This window comes from Pantherophis guttatus, chromosome 5 (genome assembly GCF_059756535.1).
Source record: "Pantherophis guttatus breed Tessera chromosome 5, ASM5975653v1, whole genome shotgun sequence".
NCBI lineage: Eukaryota > Metazoa > Chordata > Lepidosauria > Squamata > Colubridae > Pantherophis > Pantherophis guttatus.
The window spans coordinates 99,036,029-99,060,818 of NC_142067.1; the positions used below are offsets into that span (position 1 = coordinate 99,036,029).

General features: G+C 35.6%; 1 protein-coding gene across 8 annotated transcripts in view; it reads left to right on the plus strand.

The window, feature by feature from the left end:
- CCDC138 (coiled-coil domain containing 138) overlaps positions 1–23,158 on the plus strand; it is a 28,731-nt gene extending 5,573 nt beyond the window's left edge. For 4 of the 8 annotated variants that reach the window (XM_087895376.1, XM_087895377.1, XM_087895380.1 and 1 more), the window contains 9 exons: positions 90–209; positions 1,900–1,977; positions 2,067–2,171; positions 4,364–4,528; positions 6,275–6,391; positions 7,133–7,325; positions 15,612–15,788; positions 20,751–20,889; positions 21,519–23,158. In XM_087895376.1, coding sequence (XP_087751502.1) covers positions 90–209; positions 1,900–1,977; positions 2,067–2,171; positions 4,364–4,528; positions 6,275–6,391; positions 7,133–7,325; positions 15,612–15,788; positions 20,751–20,889; positions 21,519–21,690 — 1,266 coding nt within the window. In that variant the 3' untranslated portion in view covers positions 21,691–23,158. Of the gene's footprint in view, positions 1–89; positions 210–1,899; positions 1,978–2,066; positions 2,172–4,363; positions 4,529–6,274; positions 6,392–7,132; positions 7,326–9,526; positions 10,329–15,611; positions 15,789–20,750; positions 20,890–21,518 lie in introns of those variants that run through there. The other 4 variants (XM_087895379.1, XM_087895381.1, XM_087895382.1 and 1 more) reach the window with 3 other exon arrangements.
- The last annotated feature ends 1,632 nt before the right edge of the window (positions 23,159–24,790 follow it).

A 24,790-nucleotide genomic window follows, 5' to 3' on the forward strand; every position in this document is an offset into this window, starting at 1 on the left:
GTCTTACATACAGAGACAGTCTTTGATTTACAGTGTTTTTTGAAAACTGTGGTTAATTCTATTTTAAAAGTTTCTATTTTGGTTTGCAGCAACATGAAGCTGAAATAAAGGAATTGTCCGATGCCTTGAAAGAAAAAATAAAGGAAAACAAAAGGCTGAAGACATCATTTGAAACACTAAAGGAGCTGAATGACACCTTTAAAAAACAGGCAAATAACAGTTTTAACAGAATCATTAATCTGGTGTTAATGCTATAAAGGTTGTTGTTTTTAATATGAAGTATTAATACGTTACAACAATGACAGTGACAAATATCTACAGATTATTCTTTTTTAAGAATATAGTTGTCAGAAAGATTCATGTATTTTAACCCTAATAGATAATGGTATCTTTTAAAAAATTAGTGTTTGAATTATTTTAGCTTAATAGTCTTCTAATAGACTTCTTTTAGTCTTAATAGTCTTAAGATCTTCTGTCTGAAAATTAAAGTTTTCTAATTATCATAATCTGTTACAGTTTAATATGTTTTAGCAATGGGCAGGAGTGCTCATTTTTTCATTGCAGATTGGAGACATCTGCAGTAGTTTGAAAAGGACAAAACACATCACAGGGAGCTTTAACCAGTTGTGGCTACTTATTAGATGTTTTCAAGTATATAAGTAGGTTTCAAAGTATGTAAGTAGATTTCAAAGCACTGTAGGAAAGGTGTAGTCAAAATGGATAGTCAAGCCTAGCCAAGGCCCCAAGATTTATCCCCGGTTTCCAACAGATACTGACTTTTCTATGCCATACCTTAAACTGTCTCTAACCCCAGAAGGCCCTTTCTTGTGGCACAATGTCATCATTCCCCTCACCTCAGGCATCTTTGAAGGTCAAAATAGGAACTCTCCATCCTTGGAACAGCAGTGCCCTTGTGACTTTGACATGCAGAGACAACAGAATGTATGCTTCTCCAGTGCTTGTACCTTACAGGTGGTCATGTTAGTGTCATCCTGCCACTACTATATAAATACTTTGAGCACAAGGACAATTTTACCCCATTCCATTGTTTTTAGATACTAACTTTGCTACAACAGGCAGCCATTGCCAGGTTCTGTTCTGTGCACTAAACATTTATCAGATGATTAACTCTGGGTGGTATCTAGGGCTCAGCATTGTTAATTACATTCAGGGTTATCTGGTCTGCCATATTGGGGTGCTCTGTCACTAACAAGTATGGCCTATCATGTGCTAACATTTAATTAATCTTGATGTTTTCACCTCTCCTCCCTTTCACTTTTGATGCCTTTTATACCTTTTGTGTCTCATATATTTTAGTTTAGACAATGCATATTTTTATATTTTCTACATTTTTGCTTTTTAAAACATCTTTTAGATTTTTCACTTTTTATATTTATATACCTTTTATGTCTCATATGTGTATGTATCTTTTCACCTCAGTTTTAAAAGATGCTCATTAGGTGTACCCCCCCTTATGTTAGTCTATGACTATAATAAAAATTTGTTTGATTTATTGTGGCAATATAACATTGGAAATATGAAAATATGTGTGAAATAGTCTTTTACCACAGTGCTGAAGAATAAAATCCTTGACAGTTTCAATAAAACATACTATTAGATAAATGTGCTTTGAATATATTTAGGATTGAAATCAGAATTTCTTGGTAGCAGGATTTTGATCTCCATACTAATGGGAAATGTAGCTAGGTGATTTTAAACTCTGGACTAACTGCCTACCTGAAGTATAGAATTATAGATGAGTTTTTTATCATGTCAGAAAGAAAAACTATACCTAATCAGTGCTTTCGTTCAGGATTCATTTCTTGCGAAACAGAAGCTTTAATATAATAGAAATATTTAATTTTAAGCTTCGGTTCAACATTTTCTCTCTATTTTTAGTTAAGTGATGTGACTGAGCAAAACAAGAAGCTTGAAGTCCAATCTCGAAAAGTACAGGCTCGTTTAGAGAATTTGCAGGTAATATTGAATCTTGGCTTTTGTTATCTTTGTCCTCTGCCCACTCCACTATCAGAAATCTTACATATTCTCTTTCTGACCTATTTCAGAGAAAGCATGAATTTTTATCAATACAGAGATCTAAAGAAGCCACATTCCAAGATCGTAAATCTGTGAAGTCAGAAAGAGCAATAGCACCAGCAAAGGCCTATAAAGTAAGTAAGGCAAATTCTATAAATCACTCAATGCCCCAACTCAGAATTTTAAAGTCAGAAAACCTTATTTTGTGTGAGAGTGGAAAAGGCAGCTGTGCATATAAAATATACAATTGTCCCTTTTATACTATATATGAGATGCCTTGTGGACACTAAATATATATATTTTTTAATTTGATTTATATGCCGTCCTTCTCCAGAGACTCAGGGCGGCTTACAACATGCTCAGCAATAGCCTTCATCCTTTTGTATATTTATACAAAGTCAGTTTATTGCCCCCAGAACTGGGTCCTCAATTTACCTACCTTAGAAAGGATGGAAGGCTGAGTCAACCTTGAGCCTTGGCGAGATTTGAACCTGCAGTAATTGCAGGCAGCTGGTCTTAATAACCAGCTTAATAACAGGGTGCCTTAGACCACTGTACTACCAAGGCTCTTATTTGAATGCAGAAGATATTCAGTTACATTCATTTGTATTATTGAAGGTAATCAGTGAGTTCTCAGAATTCCTAGTGATCATTTTTTAAAAAAATGTGAAATATGTTTTCTTTTTTTAATAAGCTAAGATATCTTACATCATTAATATACATTATGTATCAACTATGCATATATGTTCAAGGAAGAAAGAAGTAAAAAAGATAACGGATTAAAAAAAATTGAAATTAAAATTTTTGCATACATTTATTAATTTGTAGAATATGCTTAAATTACAGAATGCCTTTTGCAAATATGAAGATTAGTTGCTGTATCTATAAATGCCTCTGTCTCTAGCAACCAAATCCCAACCAACATTAAACTAATGCATGAAGAGAAATGCAGAGCTTCACAAATGGTTCAGCAGTGAGCAGGGAGTGAAACAAAGATGTGTAATGGTTAAAAACACAAGTAATGCTTGTGGTTACACTAGCAGTGTGTTGGGTTTGGAAGTTAATATCTGTATAGTTTTGTGTTGATGCCTGACACCTCAAATGATTTTCAGGGAATGCTAGACTAATTATATGATGCAATGAAGAGTATAAATATGAAAAACAATGTATCAAAATACCTAAATAAATGTGCTTGACAAGGGAATAGAGGGAATGATTGCTCATTAGTGATGAAAAATTAGAGCAAGTAGATGAATATAAGTTCCTTGGGAGACGGTATTAAAGATAATAAAATGGGTGGTAGAATTTGTGACATGCAGATACTGGTAGAACAGTAGTAAGTAGTTTGTGTTGTTTTGTAAGACATAAGCATTTCTGTCCCTTTTAGTGTATAGAAGATTGGGTATGTCAGAAGAAATATAAGTTGAGGGATATTATAAATAGTAAGTAAAAAGAATTTTTACTATGAAATTAAAAAGAAGCAATGGTTCAGCCTAATGTGTGAATTCTACTTTATTGTAAAGCTGTTTTGACAAAATCTTGCAGGTCTAAAAGTGCTACCCTTCCTCTAGTCTTTCCCACATATCATCACACACTCTGAAACACTGACCAGCTTGCCTGGGGCTCCTGCCTCTTGCCTCTTTAAGATCTTATAGTCCTGGAATTACAATGGCAATTGGGATTGTTGGAATTACTGTCACTAAGCGATGTGGTCATGTGGTATCACACTTAAAAACTGTATTACTTAGCAACAGAAATTCTGCTCCCAATAGCCATCATAAGTACAAGTACCTTGTTTCCCCGAAAATAAAACCCTGTCTTATATTTTTTGAACCCCAAAATAAGCGCTTGGCCTTATTTTCAGAGAGGTCTTATTATTTTGGGGCGCATGGAGCAAGATGGGGCTCCTCTTGCCATCTTACCTGATTTCCAGCTCTGCGTTTAAATATTTTCGAGGAGGGCTTATTTCTTGGGGGGAGCTTATTTTGGCGCATGCGCTCAAAAGCCCGATTGGGCTTATTATCAGGGGATGTCTTATTTTCAGGGAAACGGGGTAGAGCTGCCCACAGGAAAAGAAGGGCCAGTTGTAGCTATATAATACTTTCAGTATAACAGGATGTATTATCCATGTATATAAGTTGGAAGAGCATTTCCCTTCCTTCTCACTTTCTTACCAGTACCAGCCATGATTATCATGCACTTTGGGAACAGGTGACCCAAACTGGGTATGTGTTGCACAGCCAAACATTCAAATTGGTACGTCCTGTCAATATAATTATAGTAAAAATATTTTCAATTCTTCTTTCTGTATCTTATTTTTTTGCAGTTACCACTTAATTCACATGTCTATAACTTGTTAACAATATTAATGGACTGGATCTCAGAGCAGCACCTATGCAAATTGATTGTTGATGAAGACAAAGAAAACATTCACAAGCTAACAGAGACACTTGTTTCCAGCAGAAACTATATACAGGAAAAATGTGTCAAGGTAGAATTTTTTCCAACTTAATGTAATAAAAAGGTACATTGGTATCATTTGTATGTTCAGTACTGATACATTAAAGTGGTCTGCTGATTAAATAGAATGATTTGATATTCTAGATCCCAAGCTCTTTTTCATTTTATTTTCATTAGAAAGCCTGTTATCTAAAACAAGGGATCCATGTTTATGGGTTCATAACTTCAGATGAATGTTTGGTATACAGATACGTTTCATGATATGGATCCCTTGTAACTAACATACCTGGTTCCTTGTGATTTGAATTTCATCCATCCAGCTTGGATAAATTAATTCTGATGTTATCATTTAATAATTTTTTTAAACCAGAGACAATGGTTACTTAAGATAGAAGATTACAAAACAAAAGTGCTCATGTATGTCTGTTAGCTACAGTGCTAAACTTGCTTGCCTGAAAGTAACCCAAATGGTTGCAGTGGAACTTGTTTCTAATTCAACATGCATAACCTTGCACCATCCATTCCACACAGGCCCAAGTAAGCGTCTTCCTGTGTTCTTCTGTAATAGAAAAGTTGTGATAATACCAGAAGAATGAGTTTAGTAAGGGTTTTTCTTAAAGAGATTTTCTCAGTCAAGCTGCATACTGAAAATATTTAAAACCTGTTAATGGCATCATAATGCCAAATATACTATCTCTCAAAAAATTAAGTGTTAGCTGCAGTACAGATTTTATTAACAGGATTCTGTTAACATTACGATCCAGCTTGTGTTCCTAGTACAGGAATCTCAAAGAGGATGTAAAACTTCCCTGCATGAGGAATACCCTCATTCCATAATGATAGTGCTATATCAACAGCCATCGTAAACAAATCCAGATCTAAATGGCATTCATTATGCAAAATACTGTCTGGCCAAAAGACTATATGCTATTTATGCCCCTACAACGTTGTCCTGAATAGCAGTTTGTAGCCAAGATAAGTGATGCTCTGTTTCCCTGAAAATAAGACATCCCCTGATAATAAGCCCAACTGGGCTTTTGAGCGCATGCGCTAAAATAAGCCTCCCCCCGAAAATAAACCCTCCCCGAAAATATTTAAATGCAGAGCTGGAAATCAGGTAAGACGGCAAGAGGAGTCCCATCTTGCTCCACGTGCCCCAAAATAATAAGACCTCCCTGAAAATAAGGCCAAGCACTTATTTCGTTGTTCAGAAAAAAATGTAAGACAGGGTCTTATTTTTGGGGAAACACGGCAGTTGATCTCAGAAAGTCCAGGTTAATTCTTGGACAGGTAACCATAGCCAAATTCCAGGGCTCAAGGCAAGGGCAAACCATTAGGTTAGAATTTGCTAGTAAAAGTAGCGTTACAGATCGTTCGATTGATATAATTTCACTTAAAAGTCAGAATTAACCATTTTTAGGCAATTTGTTAGTGCTTGAATAAAATTAAAGTATTTAAAGTTCAAACATATGGAAACATGATTTTTTTTTAATTTTTTTTTTTTTTAATTTTATTTTCAAGTTCCAGCACAATCCTAGCACCTGGATCAGCCAAACAGAAGGGTTGGGAGGGCTGGAACTCCAACCTGGTTTTGGAAGATTTGCAAGGAAAAAAGCAGGAAAAATTAGTGAGAAAAAAATTAACATTGCATTTCTCTAATTCATAGTTTGAGATATATTTCTGCATATTAATATTTAACTTTTGATAATTTTAATACAATCTATTTATAAGACTATAATTCGGAAAATGATTGCAATTTTCTGTTTGTGTTTTGCAGCTTTTGCCTCTAGTTGTGGAACAACTTCAGTGGTTGCCCTTTGTAAATCCTAACCTGCACTTCCCTGTGATTAAGTGCATTTACTGGGCTATAAGGCAGTTAAATGGAAATACGCAGGTAAAATACAGTTTCATGCAGGAAATGTGATTTTCACTAAGGATGTTTCTCTGAACAAAAAAACCTCACTTTTATGGCACTGCTTAATCTAAATTTTAACCTGCTTCTAGACGTGATGGGCGGCACATAAATGTAATAAATAAATAATAAAATGGTTAAATATTTAATCATAGGTAAATCATTTTAATATTAATATAGTTATATTCCACAATTTTTCTTTTAAGACCCAGTTCTTTTGTGAAACCATCTTCAGAGACCACTAGAATTCTAGATCTGGACACATTATTTTGTAAAATTGCAGTTCTCTTTATACAAATTTATATAAATTTTTTACTGGTCTCAAGCCAGTGTGATCTCTTTCTGTTTTTCTGCTTTGATGCAAATTCATATCAATCTTATAATTAATCATTATGGAACAATGTATCTTCATTACAGATTTGTAATAGGCAGATATTAGAGCATTTCCAAAACCAAACCTAATTGAACTGTTAAGCCTTCGCGTCTAACTCTGAATATAAACTATAGTGTCAAACTTATTAAATGATTTATTACATTAAGTATTTATCTTCTGAGATAACTGGTTTTGAAGTACATTGCATATTTTAGATGGTCAGATTGCAGTGTTGATAATATTTGTCTATAATATATTACAGTAAGATGTATATAGAATAAATATATTATGACAATACATAACACAGAATACTATAATCACATCCTACTTTTTATTGCTTGCATAAATAGCATGCAGCAATGACCTCAACCATGAGACGGCTGGGTGAAGACTTATTTAAAGGTGTTGTCCCTAAGGAAAGTCAATACAATTCTTCTGAACATGCTACTGATTCCAAGCCCAAGGCTGCATCTTTCTTTAAAAGTTGTAGTTTATCTTTACGAGTTGTATCAACATTAATTATAATCAAAGTGGTCACACAAGGTAAGCTTTATAAATATTTTTGAAAATATTAAACACTAGAAATCTAGGGAAATTGTTTGTGTTTTTAGAAAACTTTTTAAAAGTTGTTGGTTTTAAATATTTAAGGTACAGAATCAAGTATTTTTCCTACAGTGTTGGTAGAGGCTATCCTTTATTAGGTTTGCTCCTCTCACTTGCTGCTTCAGGCAGGACCACAAAATTCTTAGATTCCACTCACCACTGGTTAGAATCCTATTTTTGATTTGTACAATTCTTTGAAAGTTACATTCTTCAATGTTTTCAGCAAGGACCATGATGGAAACCAAGGGCAGAAACTGCCTCTCTCCAGAAACATATTTGAATATCTTCTGATGGTTGTGATCTCATTAGACAAAGGGATCCCAGTCTCACAGAGTGGCATCAGAGTACACATCAACTCAATTTACATCTTGGCAATGTGTGCAACTTAAAACCATCCTTCTTTATGTTGTATGTGCAAAGAATCCTATAAGCTGTTATCCTGAACCACCCTGGAAATACTGGCTATAATATATGCATTTCCTGTTATCTCAATCTCTGATGACCATAAATGGTAGTTTGGTTGACCATACAATAGTTTTTCTTGTTGTCAGAAGATTAGGATCTGCAAAATGACACACTGCAGCATTTGAAATACTAAAGGAGTTTTTCAAGGATAGGACCAGAAATTAGCAGCCACAATATCAATAATATCAATAACAATGTCTGCTTTCATAGCATAAACTGCTTTCATAGCATAAACATCTAAAGGATGTTTAATAAAGGAATGAAATACATGAAAGGAATCTTGTTTGATTCAGGAAAAAAAAGAGAAATATTGGATAAAAAAGGGAAGGTATTTAAAGTGGAAATACAAGTGATAAGAGAATGACTCAAATAAGGACTCTTTACTGCCTACAGATTATCCTTGATTTATGACCACAATTGGGCCCATAATTTCTACTGTAAATCAGTGGGATTGTAATTCCAGTCAGACTCGCTTTTACTACAATTTTTAGGGCACTTATTAAATCATGCAGATTCTTAAACAGATCCAGCTCCCCCAATAGGTATTTTTGCTGAAAATTGACAAAAAAACCACCTTCAAAAATCGGCAAAGAAGGAAGGAAGCAGAATGCAGTGTTTATTCTATCATAAACACAAGCTGTTTGCCAAGCACCCGATTGTGATCATGTGGCTGTGCGGTGGTGCAAACAGGCTGTCGTAACTCAACCAAAAGAAGCCAGCTGAAGTTTTACAAATTTAAAAGGAAATACAAATAATAAACCAAGAGAATGGCCTGGATAATGTCTTTTTATTGGATTTACAAGAAGCAGCAATGCAATGGGACAAAGAAGAATTGAAGAGAGATCAAACCCTATGACAATAATCGAATGGATTAAAGATTAAGATTTTAACCAGTAAAAGGAAGAAATACAAAGTTGGTTTATTTCATCTAGGTTAAAATAAGACATGTTCTTATGAAATCTTGGTGCAACCTTTACAGAATTTTTGCTGATACCAGAACTGAAAAATTGATGTTTTATGGATTTTCTTATAGATAAAGGATAAGGGATGGGATCTGGGATGAAGAGATATCTGTTTAACTTTATAGAGAGTGAACAACCTGTTTGTACAGATAGTCCACGATTTACAGCCATTCGTTAGTCACCGTTCAAAGTTACAAATGCACTGAAAAAAGTGACTTCTGACTGTTTTGACACAACTATCGCAACATCCCGATGGATCAAAATTTGGATCCTTGGCAACTGGCATTTATTTATGACGGTTGAGGTACCCTAGGGTCATGTGATCATCTTTTGCAACCTTCCAACAAAGTCAGTGGGGAAGCCAGGTTCACTTAACCATGTTACTAGCAACAGCTGCAGTTGGCAAGAAAGATCGTAAAATGGGGCAAAATTCAGTTAACAACTTCCTTGCTTAGCAGCAGAAATTTTGGGCTCAATTGTGGTTGTAAATCAAGGACTATGTGTACTTTACTTGCTGTGATGAAGATTGGAAATTTTTATATATTTCTTTTGTTCTTTATTTCACTTTTTTCTTTGTACTTTTTACTCCCTCTTTTTACTTTCCTTTCACTGAGTTTAGTTTGCATTCATTTTTATTACTGTAATTAAAATCTTAAACATTTTTAAAAAGAATCTGAATTTGAGAGCTTGATGGGTTCGAATTTTGCAATTCAGGAGCCAACGGCCTAAGAGTTATGTGCAGATGAAGCTCAGAAAGAACAAGACATTTGGGGGATATCCTGCATTTCTAAGACAGTCATCAGTAATCAGCCACCACTTGTAGAAGCCCAGCAACAGGTTGAGTTACCTGATTTAGTTGAATCCCCAGCCTTCCCCAGTGGAATTGATCATATTGGAAGGGGCATAAGACTCAACCAAACTGGCAACTCTCTCAAGTTCACTCCAAGCGCAAATCTTCCTCCTGCCTTCCTAGAGATTCCACAAACAAAAATAATGGCATCATCCCTCCAGTGGAAGGGAGACTGGACTCTCATTTAAAAAAAAAAAAGTATTCCTGGATCCTTACCATAGAGATCCACCAGTTGAGAAACCAAGAGTTCTAATCCCAGTTTAAACACAAAGTCAGCTGAGTGACCTTGAGCCAGTCACTGTCTTTCAACCCTAAGAAGGAAACAGTGGTAAACCACTTCTGAAAATCTCATCCAGAAAACTTTAGGGGTTTGTCCAGGGAATCACTAGGAATTACTGCTGGATCAAAGACCTCCCCATCCCTCACACACACATATACATGGACACACTAGTTTGGTTTCCTTTTCAAAATTACATCAACCAGAGAAAGATAAGCTTATGAGAAAAATCTTCAATCATTAAGGTTGTGTTAATGAATTTGGAATGAGTGCTTTGAAGCGATGCAGAATAAATGTTTTATAGTAGTAATCAAAATGTGACTAATTATTAAACCTTGGAAGTACTTGGTTAACACAATTCAAATTATTAGAAAAAGGAAAAAAAGAAACTAGATAATGAATAATACATTAAGTCAATACTATAAAATTATATGTATTTCATATGGTAATGTCAAGAAATAAATTCCAAAATCCAAATTTTCAATTTTCACAAATTGAAAATTATAAATGTAAATTATAGTCTAAAATGGTCTTGAAATGGATGTGAATTCCAAATAAAATTTACTTTTCAAATATAAGTTATTCTAGAGATTGAAACTTTATTGCTATTTTAATAAGCTAATGCTGGGAGACCTCCCGCCCCAAGTTTGTTTCTCTCCAAGGAGCTGTATAACTTGCCCTTTCATTTGCAGCTGTCTCTTGCTGTACAGAAAGGCAATTTCTTTTTGACTCAATTCTGGCAAAAAAACCCCACACAGACTAATTGCTCTGGCTGTCATAAATCACACCCAAAGTTTCTGTCTGAATTTCAGTGGATTAAGCAGTAGCAATGGTCTAACTTAGGTTTCCCACAATCAGTCCAAATAATATGCATGAATTCAGGAGATAAAGATGGTAGCTATTATTAGATCTTGCCTAGAGTCTAAGTTACATACTGTCAAAATTCGAGCTGCTATAGAGGTGTTTTTAGCTCTGAATTCTATGGTGAGCAGACCATATCTACCCAACATTCTTTCATCCTTCCTTATGCAGGTGTAAATGAAGCTGAACTGCCCTAATTGAGGTTCATCTTGATTCATGTGTTTTCCTTGCAAGTACATTCAGGATTGTTTTCACTTGTTTTATACTTGTCAATGGCATTCTTCAGGGCTAGGTAGCCTTGACTCCAATTGGCAAGGCTGAACCTATTTTTTTCAATAACATTAGAGTTTGGTTTTGAACTTGATGGGTTCTTCAGCTGTGCATCTCCGAATGAATTTGACAAATGTACCCATATGGAACATTTTCTGCCCACTGAATGTCAATCTTCAACCATGGCAGTCATGCTAAGGGCTGTACATCTGAAATGTACAGGAAGCAACATAAACCTCTTAGCGATAAGGGAGATAGCATCATTGGATTTTCACTTTTCTATTTCAGATCGACACTTTTTGCCTTCACAGACAACCAACGTGCCATTTCCATAGAGGAGTTGAGCAAGGCAAAAACCTTTTCAACAGAACACATCAAAAGTGCTCTGATTCAGCTCTGTACATTAGGGTACAAAACACTTCATCAACCCATTGAAATATTTCTGTGCTCCTATTAAACACCATGTCAGAGAGTTCATATCCTATTTTCAAATATCAGTGGAAACCCTGATTTTGAAAAAGACTAAGGATCTTCCTGTGCTTTTCTTACTTTTTCTGGTCAGATCTATACAGAATTTGTCAGGAGGGAGCAAACTTTGTCAAAAGGAAATTATTACTAACTGCATCTTGGAAATTCTTACTTTATAGAGATAATCCAACCTTCCATAGAAGTCCCACGGGTCCTTTTATCCTGTCAGGAACTTCTGGGCTTTTCGCCATCCAGATGCAGACTGCTTAAAGCTACAAGTACGGATGTTGGATTGCTCCCACTGTAGGATTTAAGTTATAATTCTATACAATCCAAATCACCTTAGCATTTCTAAGGAGATCCATGATGCTGATCCATGAAGTTATCTTGCCCAGAGTTACCTTGAAGGGGAGAAGGGCAGCTTAAAAAAAATTAATAATAAAAAGTTCCCAGAAGCCATTAATGTAAAAGATTTCATGCCTTTTTCCCTCAAAATTTTTTTATTGAGATTTGAACAAAGGATGTATCCAAATATTCGGTACATAATGTATAGCTTTGGCCTCGATTTTCTTTATTGTAAAAGAATTTAGAGATAGTCTTGGAGAAGATCTGAAAGAATGGTTAAAGAGGGGCCTATAGAAAAGAATACATGTCCAAATACTGAAGCACGCATGAGAGAAATTCAACCCCACCATTTCATTTAGTATAAGGGGGGAATAGAGAGAAACTTGGACATTCTTTCTAGTTTTTGTTATTAAGTAGCATTCCTGAAATCCTTCCCGTGTATGTTTTTTGAGCTGGTTTACCTTGAAAGGTTGTTTGAAAGGGTTTTTTTTTTTTAAATCCTGTAATTCTTCCAAAGAGGTTTTTGTAGGAACCTCACATATGTAAGTCACAGGTTTCCATCATGGAACCTACATTTCATGCTTAAATAATCTCTCAGCTCTCTTCAACAATTTCATCAAATATAACTCAGATTAATGCCTTAGAATCACGAATCTTCAGATTATATTTTGTTTCTTTTCTTCAATAAACATAGCTTGGGAGGTGATATAGCAGTCATTTGTAGATGAATTAAGGGTTATGTCATTCTGGCTTATTTGTTTTTTAGATTTCTATCCCACCTTTACCTCGGGCATAATGCTCTCTCCTCCCAGTCTAGATTGGTCTGAGAGATTACCCAGTGAGCTGCTATGGCTGAAAGCCTCTGCTGGCTGTTGATCCATTGGGTGTCACAGATTTCAGTACTTTTTCCAACAATAGTTCTTTGGGAGCCATGTGTTGGTATCTAACTGGCCATATGATTTATCTTTTATTCACTTAGCTACTTTTGTTTCATGTGATCCAATGTCAGAAGATCCTTCATTTGGTTGTCCATTCCTCCTTCAGTCACTCGTCGTGCTCTTAATGCAGGATGCTTTATTATAACTCACTGAAGCAGAATGAGACTATTACTTACTGAAGCCAGCTTTCTGTATGGTAGATGGAGAGTGTGGTCAAGGGAGTGTTGCTTATAGAATGATTAGAGGATGCGGAATGGGAATATTTTCACTGTCTCCTCTTAGGTTATATTTATGATGCAGTTCTCTGCTTTTCAAGTGCAGAACTGGAAGTGAGTCAGTCCTCCCACAGATGTATGTAAGGTCTCCATGATCCTGCCTGTTAAAGCAAGAATGAGCAGTGAAGGATGCCTTCAATCCATCATAGGAAAAGGGAAGCCTTACAATAAGTCAAAATTCCTTTCTTAGACGAAATTGTGAAATGTGCATTCATTACAAATTAAATTAAATGTACTGATACATAATTAGTAAATAACTTGTTGCTTTAAAGATACAGTAGGGGGCACTCTAAGTAAGGTTTTGCAGTTTCTGAGTTATATAATCTTGCAAGAAAATACTATTACATTATTAACCTACATACATATTACGGTATTTGAAATATATCCAAAAAAAAGTATAGCTTGCATTAAGATGCCAAAGTTTTTTAGTGAAAAATTTATTGGGAGTAGAGTTACCTATCTACTGTTTTAGGGTATTGATTTAAACATACTAGTAATCTACATTGAGCACCATGGTAATTTATTTATTTACTTATTATAAAAAAAGATAACATTTTGCTGTTATTTCTATTTTTCTTTTAATATTCAGATTGATGTTAGCAAGTTTCTATATGGATGAATTTTTGTTTCACTGAAGGTGAACAGCACAGCACAGTACAGCAATAAGTTTGAATGGCCAGTGAAAAATTCATAGTCATGAATTTCATGAGTAGATGAGTGTTGGCATTTTTCAACCATCTAAACAGCTATTGATTTTTTCCCCTACATTATTATATCCATTCCAGAGGACCAGCCATCTTGAAACAGAAACCAGAAAATCCTGGTGCATATTTAAACTATTATATGTTGATAGAGAGCAACCTAGTTGTTAAGGTGAAAGGAGAGAAATAGACTATGGAATCATAATCATAATGCTACAAGAAATCAACAAAAAGTTTCTATATTCTTTCATCTTTGAAGCTCCACTATCTACAATTTTGTTCTCAGGCTTTTTTTTCTCAGGCAGAAGGACAACCTAAAGGCAACCCTCCCAAAACCGTTCCCGTATGAGGATTACTAAACATTGATCACTTTAATTTAGTGTTTTCAACCTTTGCAACTCAAAGATGTCTGGATTTCAACTCCCAGAATTCGCCTGCAATCTTGGGAGTGAAGTCCAAATATCTTTATGTTGTCATAGTTAAAAAACATTGCTTTAAATGGTCTGTGAACCAGAAGCATTTAGCAAAGGGTCTGTTAGGTCCTTCTCGTTTTTGGCTTCTTCCCTGATTCTGTACTTTAGACATTCTAAATTAAACATTGGCCTGCTGTCCCAAATTTTCTAGCATCAGCTCTAGCTTGTTTAGACATATGTTCGCACATTTTTTAAAATGAAAATTAAAAATTAAAAGCTTGGGGATGGTAGAGAGTGGCTTGTTTGGGGTAAGGTCATCTTTGTCTGTCACATTGTTAAGGCTTCTTTCATCCAACTGTTTTATGAAAGGACTCAGAGTAGGCAAAGTTTCCAATATGCCTACCCTGGGATTGTAAATTTTTTCACATACAGTCTGTTGGCTTAAAATGTGAGACCATGTGGGCTGATGCTATTCTGTATGTCATAGAAGAATCCTTGTTGCTTTCCTGAAGTTGGAGTTCCACTTCTTTATTAGATGAATTTTTCATTTGGTCAGTTCTAAAATTTGGAATATTTGGCCTTTCAAAACTTTCTCCATTATGAAGAGAGCAAAAAAATTTTGTGCTGTATAGTAACTAAATAACATCACCTTGGGTAGACAAAGATTGTTTTACTATATATCAATGATGGTTAACCTTTTTGGTGTTGGGTGCCCAAAGCGTGCATGCACGCATGCAAATGCACACACACGTGCCAGAACCCCCAAAATGCAATTCGAGTGCCCCCTGTGCATGCGTTCCCCCCCGTGCATGCGCCCCACTCCACCCCCGTGCCCCATTTTGGGCCTGGAAAGCTTCCTGCACCAACCTGCACCCCCTTGCATACGCCCCATGCCCCCACACATGCACGCATGTGTCCCCCCCATGCACCCCGCGCATGCGCAGCAGACACCCAGATATTAGCTGGCCAGCAGGAGGCATGCACATATGCACGGTAGATCTGGGCTGGGCCAACGACTGGCGTGCCTGCAGAGTGGGCTCTGCGTGCCACCTGTGGCACGCGTGCCATAGGTTCGCCATCATGGCTATATATGATGGTTCTAATTTTAAAATAGCCTAGGTATGCTGTAAATATAAAGTTTATATAGCTATTGAGGTCGTTAATAAAACATAACAGGATTTTGTGAGTGTAATTTGCTTTGAGTCAATTTTCTTAATGTACTGCTTGACACACATAATGAGCAAACAGATTCATTTAATAATCCGTTTGGTAAGCAGTATAATTTAAAAACTTTGATACAGCACATTGTGGAGGATTTTATGCACATTAGTGATGGCCTGTATGGATGTCTAGAAACAATGGTGTACATCTGTAATATTTAAATTTAAATACATCTTTTAGCTGATTATTTGGCACAAGCCTTTGATTCACTTTGCATTGATCTGAAGACAGAGGAAGGGAAAGCCTTGTTTTTGGACTACCAAGCTGTGCCCATAATTTTGACTCACCTAAGAATATCAAGGAAAGGCCTCCTTTCCAATGCCATTGACAGTTTACTTCAGATGACAACAGAATCTAGTAAGTAATCAACGTTCTTTTCATACACTTTTTACATTGTTTATCTTGCTTTATATGCCCTCCATAATTGATTTTGTGGTAATTGCACAGTAATTATTGCAAGGGAAGGGTTACTATTATTTTTATTAGGCAGAATGGGAAATTCTGCAAAAGAAAATGTGTTTTCCCCTGTAGTTCAATATGATAGGCAGCTAGTTTTTAAAAATGAATGCTTTTTAAAACATTTATACTTTATAGAAGGGATTTCAAGGCTTATGCCAATTGGATATTTGTGTATGAAATTGTGATGTATGGAAGCATAATGTCCAACTAAATATTGTAGGGCTGGCCTTTTCAACAAGCTCTGAGATCTCAGCATAGACCTATTTATGTAAATACAAATTCTAGTAACAAGATGCCTTTAAATTCTTTCTGATTTCTAATGGTGATTGAATACTTAGTATGTGTAAGCTCTCTAGAAATAAACACGTACACAGTGTTTTTATTTACCATATTGTTTTGTGGATTGTTTCTTCTATTGGAATTATAACTAATGGCTTCTTAAATTTATTTATTTATTTATTTATTGATTGATTGATTGATTGATTGATTGATTGATTGATTGATTGATTGATTGATTGATTGATTGATTGATTGATTGATTGATTGATTGATTCGATTTATATGTCGCCCTTTCTCCGGAGACTCAGAGCAGCTTACAATGCGTTAAGCAATAGCCTTCATACTTTTGTATATACCTGTTAGTAGGGCTTTGCCCCCCCCCCCCAAAGCGGTGTTCTTTTTTAAACAAAGTCAGCTTATTGCCCCCACAATCCGGGTCCTCATTTTACCTACCTCGAAAAGATGGAAGGCTGAGTCAACCTTGAGCCTGGTGAGATTTGAACTTGCAGTAATTGCAGGCAGCTGGTGTTACTTAATAGTGCTTTAGTCTGCTGTGCCACCAAGGCTCTTTAAATTGATACCTGGATGATTGAATTGTTTAACCTTTCACGTGTAAACACTTTTGTCCTGCAACTGTTGATTCCATTCTTCATAACGCCACGATTCCTGTCTCTGTGGTCATATTTTAACATCAAATTAAGTAAGATCTCCAGATGTGCCTCCAGCCAAACAGAATAATCATGCTACATTTAAAACTCACAGTTAGTGGAATTAAAAGAAAGAACTCTGCATTCCTATACAAACAAGACAGCTTGATTTTCAGAGATAAATCACTGCTAAGGATTCATCCCACAATTTCTGCCTAGAGTGATTATGCTGTTTTATCTTAACCAGGAAATAATTGTCTTTTTTTATCTTTAGCCTCCTAATGTTAAGTGAGCTGTTTTGACACTTAATACATTGTCAGGACTATGTTTCTTTTATGTCAATTGCACACAAAAAAATCCATGTGGTAGCTTTGAATTTAGCATTTTGCTAAACATCTACCACAGAGGATTTGCTTTATATATTACCAGATTTTGGCATTAAGTGGTAGTATATGTGAAATTATTAAACACAAGAGAAGAGTTGGCCTAGCCCTCTTTCATTCCACAAAATTGTGCCTGAAGCACTGTACCTTCATCAAAAATAAGTTCTTCACCTATGACTTGACTTTTACCCTTGCAATTTAAATATTCTGTTCAGAAGAGAAGTACTGGAGCTACCTCAAAGTTTGCCCGTATGTTTGTTTTGTGGAGGGACAACTGAGAATAAAACTTGTGTTAAAGTTTCTCAGAATAAGAGATTCTGTGAGACTTTTATCTCTTTAAGGTTTGCTTCAACTTGACTTTCTATTCTAAATCCTAATAGGAAAGGTTAGGGTAAATGAAATTCGGTGGAAATAATTTTATTCTCTTGTGTCTGCTTCTTTGGAAGATGAACAGCATAATCTTTCAGACCCAAAAGCAGTTCACCTGCTAAGATCTGTAACTAATTCAAAGTGCCTCTGACGAATGGTTCAGCAGATAACAAGAATTCAACTGCTGCTTTTTATTCAGGGTGGCTCTTGTTGAAAGGTTAAAAGAGTTGTAATCTGTGTAGTTACCTAGAATTAAAACTAAACACCATGTAGCTACAGAGATATTATTCTCTTAATTATTAAACCTCTGGTATGCATCTTTTTTGTTTCTCACCTATACGAAAAGAAACCTACACAATCTTACCACAATTTTTTAAAAGGCTAAGAGTTGAATTCTTGATTTTGTGAGTATGATTTCTCCTTCGCATTAGCTGTGTTCACTGCTGCAAGGGTTAATCCATCCCATCCTTTATTCTTTTAAAGGGCAAGTGCAAACTTATCTTAAACAGAGGCATTTGAAGTTAGAGATGAAAAAAAAAATACTTTATAGCTTATATAGGATAAGCGGCACACTTTTTTTTAAAAGGTTTCCTGTCCCAGACTTTCCTTTCTCATCCTGTCTGTAACGTTCTCTCTGAGAAGTTTGGATTGTCTTTTTCTCCTAATTTATTTTTATTTTATTTATTTATTATTTAGTTTGTCAAACATGTACGAGAAAACAGGTATAAGTATAAACATGGACATGAACACAGGAAAGGAGTACGAATAAATGGGCACAGTAGGACAGGGACGGTAGGCACGCTGGTGCGCTTATGCAGACATTTGAAATTGAATTTGAAGACAGAGGTCAGCCTATGACTAAAGCAATGCTGCTCTTTATAGTCCAAAACAGAACTGAGTTGTCTGAACTCACACACGTTGGGATTTCACCCCTCTGAATGTACTAAAGTACTGTTGGCTTTGATTGAACTCTGCAACTTTATTCAGAAATAACACTAACAATGAATAAAACCAAAGCTAAACTTGGAAAAATTCAGCAATAGCAATGGACTGTAGGCATGCATGATTTAGATAAGATTTTTTTAATGGATTTGATTGACTGATTATGTTGATTCTTAGGGGCCATATAGATAGATAATTCAGGATAATCAGTTCCCAAACTCACCTTTTAGGTCTCCCACATCATTTTTTAAATTAACTCCACCCATCTTGCTGATTGTCCTTTACTTTTGGCCCATGTGTCATTCCCCAGATTGGCTGTGCATTTGAATCTTTGCTGATTCTTCTTCAGTTGTTTGCGATATTTCTGTAGATATTCAATTAATTTCTGTAGTGTTCTGACTTGATAATGATGGGATGCTGACCTAACTTAATCTTGTAATAATGGAAGGTACTCTAAGGTACCTTGTATATTGGTATCTCTATTACTACAGAATGAGCAGCAGAGGTTTCTAGATTGAATAGGCAAAGAGTCTTATTATGAATCAGGTAATACCCTTTTAATTGGGGGCAAAAAAAAAATAATCGAGAAGATATTCTTAACCCTACATAGGAGAGCAGAAGCAAAGGAAACAAGCAGAATAAGAATCTTGCTTTCACATCCAATATTTAGTGTACATATAGACTAAATATTAGACTGTAGATATTTCCTTTGAAAATCTATTTCCTTTGAAAATCTACACTTACATTGAAACCATCAATTGCATGGATAAGAAACCTTTAGAGCACTTTATAAACTCATTAGTCATTGGGACTTTTGCATGCTAATATTTAAAATCTTTATTGATTGGAGCAAGCCTAAAAAAAGGACAACTGATGTTCATAGTGTTTTACTGAATATATTATGAGCCATCTACAGTTGTACATGTGTGTGGCATATAAATAAATAGGTTTGTAATATTGCTCCTATATTTAATGCCAAAAATCTTTCTTTTTCTCTTACCTGTTCATAGGATTTTATTTTTCCTTTTATACAGGATGGACTGCACTCATTTTTTTTCAGCATTTTGTTTACAAAGGCAGGACATATATATATTGTTGTAGCATAATAAATTTGATAGCTGCAAGCTGCTTAAGAGGGGAAATGGAAACAAATAGTAAGAGCATTTTCGTATTTCCTGCTAAAAATGAAACATCAGCTAGTTCCTTAAGAAATAAAACCTTCCTTCATTAAAAATAATGTTACAAGGATACCACCATATTGATGACTGTGTCAAAGAATATGCAAACACTGATCTTTTTGGTATTTTTGCCTTATTTATACTGTTGGGAAATCTCAGAACTAAAATGAGTTTCCACTTAATACATATCAGAAATCCAACAAAACAACAAACAGTTAGACCAGCTCTGTGCTTGTTTAGTGGGAGGAGAGGAGACAGGCACTGCATAAAGAAAGCAGTTGTAACCCAGAACTGTGCTAAACAAGGTAGCCATCTCTCCCACTATTAAGAAAGCTGAGGCATTCAAGCTTTTGAATGTTTCATATGCGTAGATTAATATAAAAGACACTTTTTAAACCTTTAGGATTAAGTTTTTCATGAATTATCATTGACCTGGTTTGTAAAATGTGTCCTGGTGAACTGCTGATCAGGACAGTGGGTCAGTGTTCTAAAGTCAAAAGTGAGGCACATGGATGGGAACTTTTTCATGCCTCTTCTTCGTCAGCTGAAATATCAAAATCTGCATAGCAAAGTGGAGCTGGGCAGGTCAAGATAGTGATGAAATATTCTAAGAAACCATCCCTTTAAGGACAGGGATTAAAGATAGAGTTACCATACCATTGTTCTTTCAAAGACTTTGAGCAAGAGAGTATGTTTTCCAGTATTCATTAAGGATCATGAAACTTGAAAAGAATTGTAGAATTACTTCTGCTGTAATATCATTTCTTTCCCCCTCCCCCCAGCTAATTGTATGTATGAATTAAGGGCATGAGAGATTTGCTCTTTGAGAATTTAAATTCTTTTGGAATGGAGTCTAATGATTTTCAAGCAAAAACTTGAATCAACACCACTTAATACAACACATCATCAGTTTTGTAATATCTGCTGAAATTTGAACTTAGAAAGTTTGATAGATTGCTGAATCCCCAGATTGAAGGTGTTTGGATATAACGTGCCTTACAATTATACACACCGATTATGATTGCTGCGCTCCTTATATTTATTGAGCACTTTATTTTGCAGGGTATTTGAATCGTTTTCTGGAAACTTGTAGTAATGAACTCTTTTTCCGGACTTGTTCAGTGCTGCTTCGCAGTTCTAATCTTGATATTCAGCTCCTGGAGAAACTCAGCATTCTGCTTCAAAAACTTTCAAAAATCAAGTAAGCCTTCCAACCTCAAAATACTTTCCTCAGGATTGATATGTGTTTGTTGGAATCGGCGCAACCCAGGATTTCAATAGCTTGGGAGATTCGTGGGAAAATGAATAGAAAAAACATGGATGCAATAACTGAACTAGATAACAATCAACCAAATAAAATAGGGTAGATCCAATTATAAACCACTAAAGAAAGACTTAGATTGGTGCTAGCGAAAGAGGGTTAGTGGGTAAAGATCAGTAATGTAATCTAAGCATACTTTAGTAGTAAAATACAGAAATAATGGATTTTGATGGTTTTTCTAACTTGTTTGTGCCTATTTTTCTACTCCCTTTTTTGCAATAATGAATACCACATCTTGCAGATATCATAGTGTTATAACTACGAGTCATTTTAGTTAAAAGAGGTATCCTTCATGCATCCTATGAAATTTATTTTACAGGTTGTAAAAACAAAAATCTAGAGTTGCTGAGAGTGTATATAAATTTAAATTTTTATTAAAAATGACCACATAAAATATGTATGAATAATAGCAAATGCTGTTTATTTTAATTGTTGAAATTTGAAATTTCAGAATCAAACGTTAATTGAACTGGCTTTTTTAATTGTATATTTTTCAAAATATATTGCAGGAGTAATAAGAAGATGTTTGAACTGTTTACTCTCCATCTGATGATTCAAGAACTACTGAGGACAGCACATCCAGATCACACGTTCTTGTGCATTAACCTCAACTCAATTCTGTTTAATTTGGGATTTATAAAAAACAACCCTATTGAAAATATTGAAAATGCAAGTTACTAGAAGGCTGCATTTTATAAAATGTTGTTTCCAGTGGCTTGTTTATGTTACATGAATTAACAAAATGTGGAAAGGGAATTGCCACAATCGGTGTCTCAGTTGTACCAGTCTTCAGAATACTACATCAGTTAGAATTGCTTTAATAGGAATTGTCCGTTTTATAGTGCTGGATTGCTTACCTTTAAGTACTTTATCTGTTTTACACTGGTCTTCAGCCCAAAAGACAGCACCCCACAATACACTATTCTTACACTGAAATCAATGCCACCAAAGCTGAATAGTATCATATTGGATATAATAAAGTATAATTTTGCATAAGTTATCTTGCATCCACTAGGGCAGGGCAGGCAATCTGTGGGCAGAAACCACATTTTGATTTTTCTTCCCTTCCATAATGTTTGAAGCATGACAATGAGGGGCCATATTTCAGCCAATTTTCTTGGTTTGTTTGGGGAGCAGTGAAGAGATAAAATATGTGCATTGCAGAGTTTCCCAGAAGTTTAATGCATCCAGCTTTGTTTAGAAACCATGACAAAATCATGGCACAAAGTTTTGAAAGTTAACTGGAGCCAGAGGAATGGAGTTGAATGTCTGATGACCTGCAGGTTGATCACTAGGACGGTACAGAAAGAATCAGAATATTCTTTTACCTGGGCAGCTGGGCTTTCTCTAGAGATGCTCATTTTCTTCCTCATAATGCTTGACCCCAAGGTTTCAGTGATAATTGACAGAATCAAATTTCCCAGCACTTTTATTGCAGCAGTACAATGAGAAAATATTGTATAACCATTGAGGTCAATGGTATGTCCTTTCATTAAATACACGTTTAACTGTTTTGTGGAGGCTGTTAGTAGCTGAAAAGATTTTTGTTGGCCTATGAAAAGAAAGCATTGATTCTTAGCTGAGTTTCCAAGAGCTCTTTTGTCAGTGTTGGAAATGCCCCAAACCTGAATGTAGAGTATCTGAAGACTGTTGCTATGTGAGACATCCTTAGAAGAAGCCGCCTTTTCTTCAGACCATTTCAGGTTACGCAATAATAGAAATGTGCAACTTTTGAAACTTATTTCAAATACATCCTTCAATGCACAGATATTTAAGGTATATCTTTATAAGAACCTGAAAACACGCAGCTGCTTTAAAGAGGCACATTAAAAGACACAGCTGCTTTAAAGAGATTCTGTGCCTTTGCTCAAATGCATTCCAAAAAACCTCTTCTGAATCATTATTGAACAGAATTTTTTTTTTCTGATTTCTTTATGTTAGAAAAAGCCCAGTTATTGAACTCAATCTTGACAGACACTAATTTGTTTTTTCTGATATTTTCTATACAATAGGCTGGGTCTTATAAGGGTCACAAAAAGATTTGTTTTATCCTTTATGTGTGTTTATTTTTTTATTGTCATGTTACAGTGACCACTCCGAAATGTCCTTATGCATCATTTTAATGTAATAAAATTACAATTTAAAATCATTATTTATATTGGCAGTGTTATTCTTTGAAAAAAAGATATTTTTTGAACTACTTTGACTTTTTTTTTATTGTAGTCTTTTCATTGATAATTTTATATATAAAACTGAACTTAGATTGTCCTTTCCAAGAATAGGAAGAGCTTCCATTCATGGAAATTCTTGGGGATCCTGAAGCTGCTGGATAAAAGAGGGACCATGGTTGAACCCTCATTCTGTCCATATCCTTTTATTGCATCTCATTTGGTTCCATAGAAAAACCCTAATCCACATAACAGCTTTTTCAGGAGGTTGCAAAGAAATGTCAGCAAAATGACAGAAGATATTGAACAAAGTGGCTGTCTGGGCCAGTGGTGGGTTCCGCCGAGCTGATAGCGGTGACGATATGATATCACCGAACCGGTTCTGCCCCTCCGGCCCACCCCACCCCCCGCGTTGTTATTACCTTTTATTTGGCCCCATCCCCAATCTATTGCTGCATCCTGAGTCCCAGCTGATGGGCTATAAGGAAAAAAACTCTTTAAACTCCTGCCATGAGGCTTCAAAGGACCACCCTACAGCTGATCAGTGGTAAAAGGCAGTTTGGTGGTAGACCCCTGCAAAAACAAATGAGTAGACCGGTGCCTGCAAAAATAAATGGGTAGACCAGTGCCTGCAAAAATACATGGGTAGATGTACAGCTCTGCAAGCAGTTAAAAGCCTGGTAGACCAGTACCTCCGCTAAATCCTAAAGAATTGTCACATGACCATCAAGCCACACCCACAAAATAAGCCACGCCCACAGAACCGGTAGTAAAAAAATTTAGAACCCATCCCTGGTCTGGGCACACATAGGCAATCAAAAGCAGATAACCAAGAGAACAAGCCTTACAGATGACGCAGCTGCTTTAACAATCTGAAAAGGAGTCTTCATGCAAGCTGCCACAGCTTCAATATATTTCTTTGGAATGTTTTGCACAGCCCTAATAGTTTTTCATTGGGGGACGGGAAGGTGTCAGCTTGTTATGAAAAAAAAAGAAAATAGCATCTTGGTTTCTAAAAGCAACTGAATGGGTGAAAAAAAAAATCTTAGCTTGATTAGTCTAAAGCGCTTAGCAAATTCCATTAAAAATAGGTGATAGGTATGTAAACACTTGATTACATGTTTCTCCCATTCATCTTTGTGCAGGGGGTCAGTTAGTTTCTTCACACAGTGCCAACCCTCACCAATAAACTCATCTGAGAACATACTTCCCTTCTCAGTGAGAAGCAGGCTTCTGCAAAAGAAATGGATCGATCACCAAAGCAAGCCCAGATCTTAGAATCTTAAATAAGCCAGCTCCAGTAGAATTTTCAGACCTGGGATGTGAACGTATCTGAAAGCAGCAACTTGCATAAGATGGAAAACGAAAGAATGTCTCAGTTGTTTTCATTACACATGTTTTATATACCATGTGCCTAGAGCTATATTTTTCAATAGCCCTTTTGGGACTTACGGACTTTATTTAGCATGCCACCCATCACTCTACCAACCGACTCTGGGTGGCTTCAACTAGCATAAATAGCAATAAAACAATTATAGGATTTAAACATTAAGACATCAGATATTAAAAGCTAAAGCCTTAATATTAAAACATAAACCAATGCATAGATGGGG